Here is a 9,114-nt window from a genome sequence, read left to right on the forward strand (position 1 = left end):
CAATATCTTTGTTTGACGAAAGTATAATAACATAAATAAGAGGGAGTAGGGGAGAGTAGGGAGGAAGAAATTAAACAAAGTAGCCCATTGACATATTTCTCTCCACATCAAAAGGCAAGGAACCAAATCAAATCATAGAGTTTGCACCAAAAGTTCAAACCAAGCGGCATTCTGATCATTCATATATATATATATATATATATAGCATATAGAAATCCAAGAAAATACAATGTACAAGTTTGTACTCCAGACCTTCCTTGTGGAACATATCGCCTTTAAAACCTTCACAAACCACCTTTCACTTTGGATTCCACATCCAGTGAAGCAGTAGGGCATTTATAAGATCAAGAGCAGCGTTAAGGGAAACAGCGAGCTGGGAAATAGAGAGATGACAGTTTCATCTATCTAACCAACCCAACCTTGCAGGCAGCAATTCAATGGTAAATATTTCAACTCATCAAAGTTATAACAATATGAGCCCGTAGCATAAAGTTTTGGACACATTAACGCCAATCGTCGCGCATTCTTCACGCAAGATAACGGTACAATTTTCTATCTTCTTTGTCCCTCTCCAAAAACTCCCTCTCGATTAGAGATTCTATTCGTTTTTTAATCACAACGGGGTTTGGAAGGAACCTTGACTGCAGCTGCTTTGTGACTTCCGTGACGATGTTATTGTGATCCAATACCCGCCTTGCCTTCATTATTCTAACGATTGCTGCCTCTATCTGTGGTTTTCGATCCTCCTCTACCCTCTGTCGTGTCTCCTGGTTTTCAGGTTCAGACTCCCTTTGTGCAACCACAGTACCGATTTTCACCTTGTACAACTTGCTCGTGAACTTGTCGTTGAAGAAAAATGCATCATCTTCAGCAATGTCCTTGCTCATTGGCTCCTTCCGAAGAACATTCCTTCCTTTCACACATGCCAATGACTGTAGACATCTTTTCAAGTCTACAGCCGGAATCTCTGTGGCCTGCTCAATGTCTCTATAATTCAAGCTATCCGCATTGTTGAACAGCATTAGCACGCACATTTGATACGTGGAAACATTCAACTCATGCTTTTGACCCTTACCGAAGGTTGCTTTCAGATCGGCTGACCCCATATTTGTTTGCCAAGATAATCTTCGCCCAGTATGCGTCCCAAGGTAGTAGCTTTTGAATTTCTCACATATCCCAAGAATTTCTGAAGGAAGGTTGCAAGTTGTGCTAGCCTGAGTTGGCCATGAACCTGTAGTGAGGACCTGCACAACTAGCGTGGGTCCTTCTCCTAACTCGGCACCAAATCTCGCATAGAAACCCTGCATCGTATCCTGAGATGTTTTCATATCAGTGAACATACCCTCCAACTTTGAGGTAAATTGGTACCCACACTCTGTTTTGAGCTTAACAATCAAACTTCTTTCAGCATCGTCAGAGACAGTCTTTCCGGACAGAAGCCTCTTGGCCAAATGTTGCTTGTAATATTTCTCGAATACATCTTTTTCTTGAAGGTAACGGAAAAGCATCATAACCTTGTCTAACACAATTTCGATATCCTCCTCACTGACCCCTCTCAATCCTCTGCGAAGCTTGTCATCTACAAACAAAGAGATAAATTCTGGAGAGCGAGCATTCAGGTTGATAAAATATTCAAATGAGGAATTCAAGGCATTTTGGAACGTCTTGTCATTGTTGAATGCCATGCTAATAACCTTATCATATTTATCCTTCAAATCAAGGAGTCGCTGCACATAATCCACAGGATCTTTTATCCTATCAGGATCTGTTACCAGCTGCTTACCTGTATCACGGATATATGATGTCATAACATCTCTTACTAGAGAGAGTCCACTCGATACACGACGAAACAAGTTATACATTCTGCCCAAATCTTCATATTTATCATCAACAAACATAAATACTAATCCTGAGTTTTCCATATGGACTAATCTCTGCATGTGACTTTCTATCATCTCTTTCTCCACGACACTGGTTATCTTAGGTTCACTTCTAGCATCTAAGTAATGGGACACCCTTTCTATCTCTTCATTCAAGCGTCTCTCGGCCTTTTTCAAATAATCCCCACAGTCGCAAGACTCAATAAATTGCTGAGACTCGAGACGATAAAAATCTGCAGAGACATCAAGAAAATGTTTTTCGAAGTCTTCTTGGTAAACAGAAGAGCCTAAATCCATAAGCATTTTTATAATGTTCCTCATTAAACCCCTGTTTATAACTTCACCACTTCTTTCCATGTGCACAAGTTCAAGAAGAGTATATCGGAGCCTGGTCTGGGTTTTGCTAGAGTGGATGACAACATCCCTCCATAGATTCAGACCAAGCTCATGAACTGGAGTTTTGTGAGTGCTTGGGATGAAAGTTCTATCCATGTACATCAATATGTCTCGGATCATTTGCAAAGCCTTGTTATGGTCTGCCCATTTCCTGTTCAATTCTACCAAGAAAAGTTCTCCTTGAGCGGCTTCAATTGCTTTGGATATTTCTTTCAGATGAAATGTCATTGTGGTCACAAGTCCAGAGTAAAGTTTTTCCCCAAATTTGTGCAGCACCATATTGTATGCGTTCCTAAATGCATAAGATGCTGAATCATCAGGAGATAAAATCTTTTTACATGAATGCACACACTCGAGAAGGCTTGAAAGTAATAAAAGCAACATGGTTCCTATTATACTAGAGCAGAAAAATTATTTAAAGTCAAAGAAAAAAAAGAGTTGAAAATATATGATAAACTAGCTGATATGCAGCTTCAACAACAAATTGTTGAAGCCACTTTACTGCAGTCCACATGCAAAATAACTTGATTTGAGCAAAAATATTAGAAGCCGATGCATTATGTCAAATGATAATTCTAAAAATAATTTTTTCGGATATCTGACAGAAGTGAAATTATCATCCAATGTCCACTGAAAATATAAAGAGAGACAGAAACATCTTCGAGTACTGTATTGTTAACACTCGAATCATTCTCACTTGGCTTTTTAATTTGCACAAAGCACAAGTTGAACAAAAAACAATGAGTTAATTTCAACTACGCACACAGAGAAGTCCATCGTCCTAGCTTCAATTTGAATATGGTTATGCAATACTGTATCACCTTGGGCAGAAAATAAAAAAGATTTGATTGGTCAAACTTTGTATGAGAATTTCGAAAGGGGTCTGATAAAATAATCTATAGATGTGATTATAATTATAAAAAAAAAACAAGTATACATTTGGACCCTGTGCGCTTATATCCTACATGCATACAGAGGTGTTAGAGCATCAGGGCTCCACCTTTTCATTGAAAAAATAAAAAGTACAAAAGGAAAACAAAGGAAAAAGCTATTCATTTAATGTTAATAACAAAAGAATTAAAATTAATAAAGAATAGAAAGAGTGAACCATGTTGAGGTGTTTAAGTAAGGTAACTTCCATGTTTCCTCTCAATTTTTCTTATAAAAAAGATTCTAAAACTTTCTCTCATCATGTCAGCCAAAGGATATCCTTTGCTCCTATCACCCAAATAGCAAGAGCTTTCACACTTGGTAAACTATTTCATCAACCGAACACCAAGAAAGGTTGAAATCAGTTTAAATCCAGCCCCTTACCTTCTGATTATAATCAAAGTCAAAATAGAAATGGTAACCATTTTCCTCTCCTTTTTCAAAGAGACTGCATATGCTAGGGTGGAGGTACACTTATAAACAACATTCTGCGGTACTTACGCCTCCAAGAGCCAATTCCAAACAAAAGAGTTTTAAATTCTTTAGGAGATTTAAACTTTTGATTGCTTTAAACAGCAACCATAGGAGAATTGGCTGGGAATTTGTTTGTGTGATAATATGGAAAATTGATTTTGTGGCAAAAATTCTCAACGGATCTCCTTTCAAGATTAACGAATCTTCTTGTGAGCAAAGATGGAATTTCTAGAATAAAGTTACAACCAGTCATCAATTCTCTGTCGTTCAAGGCTCTTCTAGAATTCAGGCATCACACATTTGTTCTCTTCCTTCCTGCAGTTTCTAATCTTGCACAATTTCATGTCTTCACCAGGTAGATTCTCAAGAATCTCTCCTTACGAGGATATTCCCCACAGCCATTTTGTGTTACTCAATTAGCACTTTGCTCCTATCTCCGACCTTGGAATTACGATATTTTTCCACGGGCTATCTGCATTTTGTTTATGAATTCCATGGGATGGGCTTCTTTTACTGATGTTTTCCTTGTGAGCTCCATCCACTATGAATCTCCATTTTCCAAGACAGAGACCACCAACCTCTTTGCTTCTTCTATAAACAGAAATTTCCAACTTGTGATCCTTCTGTACCGATTTTAGCCCAATGAAAGTTTCTGAACTTTTCTTTCCAAAAGAGTTGCAACACTTGTTGGTACTTGTACCAATCAAAGAGATTAACCCTAATGCAATTCATCCTTCCAAGATTATAAAACATAAAGAAAAAATAATAATAATAATAATTGAAAGCAAACTCTAGGAAGGAACAACATTAATATGATTGCTGGTACCAATTCGACACTAAATTGAAACAAAAAAAAAACATGTCTGCAGAGATTAAGTACTTGCAAACAATGTCCGCAAAAAACATAATCACAATCACCTAACAAGCTTAGAAATAGGAAACTTGACAGAATAGAAATGTTGTAGCCTGCAGCCATACACTTTCTCTAAATAGGAAAGGAAAGATCAAAAGCATAATTATGCTAGCTACAAATTGTAGTCAGCTAAAATGTGTAGAAATTCAAGATGAACCGTGAAGTAGGAAAAACTTACGACAGCATGTTTGCTAGCTACCGATTGTAGTCAGTAGCCAGATTTTATGTTCTTGATAAGATAGCCTATAGCCAGATTAAACATCATATTAACTACTACAACCCTAGCTTGATGCCTATTAAGTTGAAACAATGTATCAGTCTTTTTAATCCAAAGGAAATAATAGATCAGCAGTAATAAAAAATTGAGTTGCATATAATTGGTATCGGAGCTCCATCAACCATGGCTGGAACATGGCAACACTAAAAGGATGATGTAGTTAAAGCTGAAGGTGATTTGAGAGAAACTGCATTGAAATACCACAAGAATGCTTAGGTGGGAGAATTGTCTAAGTCACTAACTTCGATTTCAAGACAGCAGTATCCCGTTATTAATAGGACCACTGCAGCAGCCCAAGCGCACCACTAGCAGATATTGTCCTCTTTGATATTTTCCTTTCGAGATTCCCCACAAGTTTTTTAAAACATGTTTTCTAGAGAGAGGATTCCATACCCTTATAAAGAATGATTTGTTTCCCTCTCTAACCGATATGGGATCGCACAATCCACCCCTCTTCAGGGCCTAGCGTCCTCGCTGGCACTCATAACTCTCTCCAACGATGTGGGATCTCACAATCCACTCCCCTTCGAGACCCAGCGTCCTTGCAGGCACACTGCCGGGTATCCATCCCCCTTCGATGCTCAGTGTCCTCACTGGCATACCACCCAGTGTCTGCCTTTGATACCATTCGTAACAGCCCAAGCCCACCATTAGAAGATATTATCCTCTTTGAGCTTTCCCTTTCCGGATTCCCCTCAAGGTTTTTAAAACACATCTACTAGGGAGAGGTTTCCACACCCTTATAAAGAATGTTTCGTTCCCCTCTCCAACCGATGTGGAATCTCACAATAATTAGAAAATCTCACAATAACTAAAAAACTTCGGAAGTTGGAATCTTCAACAAGAAGAACAACTTGTGAATGTTCGACAGAGAGTGGCTGGAAAGGTTACCCAATCCAAATCTCATTGTTCAATTAGGAAGAAGAAGTTTATGATTGCAAAGGTACCAAAGTCTATCAGTCCATTATGAATATCACCAAAGCTGCATTTGAGTAATGATTTGTTGGGATCAGAGAAGAGAAGGAAGAAAGAGCTTGGTCTAGTATCACCTGTTTAGTTGACTTTGCTCCATGAGCAATCTTTTGAGAACTGACTCTATGTGGAGGAATGTAACCATTCATAAAACTATGATAAATTTCTAGATACACAAATTTGCGCAAGCATGCTAAGGGTAAATAATGAAACAAACTTGCCAAATGCAAGATGTGTTATTTACCTCTCCATTAACAAGGAACAAGCTATAGATAATTCCAATTCTTCGCCCCACATCAGAAAGTGTTACCAATGAGTTGTTCAACCTCACTCATCTATACTAGTCAACAAGGCACTGAATAAATGCTCACAAGACTGACTCATAATAGTAGCATAGAGGAGGGAGAATATGAATACATTGAGGTTGACAACGATGATGAGTTAACTTATGTCATTCAATGTCTGTTGCTTACAACTAAACCCTAAAATTGAGGCCCATCATCTACCAAGCACTAGCATTTGTACAAGATCAAGACGACCTACAAAAGGGAAAGTACATGGCATTTTTATTGATACTTGATAGAGAGAGGGAAGCAAAAACTTTGTTTCAAAGTTTGTTCAAACTTTTCATCTCAAATAAATTACACACCCATACCAAAAAATATCTGATACAATCAGAATGTGAAGCCTCAATTACTTAATTGTGCACTACTTCTCGTCATGATTTCTGACCTTAGCAATATGATTTGACCAAGGCAATCATAAAGGAAGAAACAAGGGTGTAGAGTTCTCATGATGTGGGGAAAAAGTGTTCTTCTGCAAATTCCTAAAGCTAAAGATCATAGAAACCATCCCGTCTATTCCTAGTTGAACTAGAGAAGGTTCCTAGATCATGATAAGTCCTTTTCTGGGATATACTAGTTAAAGGAGGGCTGATAATCCAATGTGGAGAACAACTTGAAGTACTAGAAAAGGACTTATTGGTTGATCATGTTTTTTTTTTAATGATGCAGTTAAAGGAGAGGCTTCTAATCAAGTTTGAAGTGCATACGGCTTGAAAGACTGCTGCTTATTTGTCGGTCTAATGGGGCTTTCAGCTATCCCAGACACATAATAATCAAAATCACATGTCTCTTATACTTGGATCAACCTTACAAAACGTACTTGTATCTCAGTATCACATAAATCCACACGGATATCACATCCTTGATCAGTAAGTTCAAGAAGTAATACAAAAAGGTCATATCTAATCTAATCTTAATCCATAGCAACTGCACCACAGAAACACAAACTATGCAGGATAGATGGATATGCATTGAGTATAGGAAATAGGGCATTGAACAAAATGAGTGTCAAATACCAAATTCACTTGATCAACTGCGAGGTTGCAATAATTTTTCTAAGATTACCCAACGCAATGGGAATCATCAATCGGAAGGGATGAGAAAGATGAAATTCTAGATGAAAGAACTATTATATTATTTTATGAATTGCCCATCTAGAGAAAAGAAGGATTAGAGACATCTTTCTCCAAGAAAAGGAGTACATAATACGATGACATTCTAGATGAATGAAGGATTATATGAACGACTTATTATGCCATTTGATTCAACAAATACTCCAAGAACTTTCCATGAGGCTCATGAACCCAGATATTCAACTTCTCCAAATTCTTTTAATGTCATTAAGTTTGATAATATCCTCCTGATAAGCAGATCCATTGATGATCATCTCGGACACATACATGAGGATGAACTGCAAATAATTATCATGCCCTGTACACCGAAACTTTTCCTCGTTTTAAGCCAGGGCTCAAAGATGCAATAGGACTAACCACTCTCAGAAACACATAGGCACAACAGAGAAGTAACCTGAGAATCGCTGCTTCAATACAAAACTCATGACGCAAGTTGCAATCTCTAGTTCCCCACAAAAGTTGCGGCAAAGAGAGAACGAAATAACATGGCGTAGTATACCAGTGAGATGAAAAGAAGCAGAAGCAACCTGTAAAGCTCCTCGAAGCTAAGCCCGCTGGCATTATGATTGTAAATTTCGTGAATTGCATGTTCCAAAATCTTCCACGTCTTCTCAGCATATTTTGGATCCACCACGACCCGATGTTTAAAAGCCTCTATCTGGAAATTCCTCTTCTTCTGCGCACTCATGACTTCCAAAGATCGGATCCCAGAAACCTCTTAATCTTGATTGGATGCTCGAACCCTTCGACGAAACCCTAGGTTTTTGAAAAGACAAACAGATCAATTTCCGGCGATGGAGCAAGTATCAGAGGATGACGGAAGAAGATTTGAGAGAACACAAATGGATTACAGACAGAAATGAGAAATTGGACAAGGGAAAGAACACGGAAACCTTTATCTGGAGGATTTAAGAAGGAAAACCTTTCAAAGCAATAATTCGAAGAGAAAACAAAAAAAAAAAAAAAACAAAAAAATGATTAGAACAACAAATTGCTTACTTTCAAATGAAATTATCCTTTTCTTCTCGACGTTGCTCTCTTGTTCTTCCGAATTAACTTGATATGGGTTTTCGGGAGGGTCGGAGTTGGGCGCAGCCTGGCCAATTTTGGGGTAGATGGATCAGATCCGTCAACTTTTTTTGAAAAAAATCAAGATTCAACTTTCATTATGTATGAGAGCAAAATATAATTTTTGTATTAGGAACTTTTTAATTTCTTTCTATTTAACCTCTAAGATTTCAAAGAAAAAATCGCTATAAACATATTTGTCAAGCATGTTTGAAGCTAGAATTAATCTATTGTTTGAAGTATAAGGTTGGATAATCTCTTAGTGCATAATACACGTTAAATTAATAACTAAAATTTCATAAAATTCAAATATCGAACTTATAAAAGTCACTATGTATCACTAATATTGATTATAAACGCTAAATATTCTTAATATTTTAAGAACCGAGGTGGGTTGGATTGAATCGTAATCTTGTATTTGGGTTTCCGGTCAAAAAATGTCAACCTACAAATCGAACCGATTTTTCGATTTTCTAACAATTCAACCCAACTCAACCTTTATGGTTTGGGTTGGGTAGTTCGAGTTGGTCGGGTTATGGAGTCATATGAACACTCCTAAAAGCCCGTCAAAAGTAGAGTTCCAAAAATAAGAAAATCATGAGTGTCTTTCTCAAGATATGCATGCAATACTTATTATATTTCGAATTTGCTGGGCGGTGAAGAAATGAGTCAACTCAAAACATTGATAGGCAAAGACGGGATATAATTAGATGAATGATTTGTTACC

General features: G+C 37.5%; 1 protein-coding gene across 3 annotated transcripts; it reads right to left on the reverse strand.

Moving 5' to 3' along the window:
- Nucleotides 1-70: 70 nt before the first annotated feature.
- LOC111436884 (cullin-3A-like) lies at nucleotides 71-8,473 on the reverse strand. Of its 3 annotated transcripts, none has more exons than XM_023074676.1 (3): nucleotides 8,319-8,473; nucleotides 7,847-8,075; nucleotides 71-2,568 (listed from the first exon to the last, which is right to left on the reverse strand). In XM_023074676.1, the coding sequence occupies exons 2-3, from the start codon at nucleotides 8,005-8,007 to the stop codon at nucleotides 528-530; spliced, it is 2,202 nt and encodes a 733-aa protein (XP_022930444.1). In that variant the 5' UTR covers nucleotides 8,008-8,075; nucleotides 8,319-8,473; the 3' UTR covers nucleotides 71-527. The 3 variants fall into 3 exon arrangements, with proteins under 3 accessions (XP_022930444.1, XP_022930458.1, XP_022930451.1); XM_023074690.1 differs by lacking the exon at nucleotides 8,319-8,473 and adding an exon at nucleotides 8,213-8,314; XM_023074683.1 differs by lacking the exon at nucleotides 8,319-8,473 and having other exon boundaries at nucleotides 7,847-8,206.
- Between the last annotated feature and the right edge of the window lie 641 nt (nucleotides 8,474-9,114).

The sequence above is a fragment of the Cucurbita moschata genome, unplaced genomic scaffold, assembly GCF_002738365.1.
Source record: "Cucurbita moschata cultivar Rifu unplaced genomic scaffold, Cmos_1.0 Cmo_Scf00003, whole genome shotgun sequence".
Lineage (NCBI taxonomy): Eukaryota > Viridiplantae > Streptophyta > Magnoliopsida > Cucurbitales > Cucurbitaceae > Cucurbita > Cucurbita moschata.

What these genes read in the sequence shown, in the direction of transcription:
- LOC111436884 (XM_023074676.1), bottom strand. Translation starts at nt 8,007, where the DNA reads ATGAGTGCGCAGAAGAAGAGGAATTTCCAGATAGAGGCTTTTAAACAT. An exon ending in AGCTTCGAGGAGCTTTACAG is followed by an intron (nt 2,569 to 7,846) that starts GTTGCTTCTGCT and finishes TTATGCATTTAG; the next exon opens with GAACGCATACAATATGGTGC.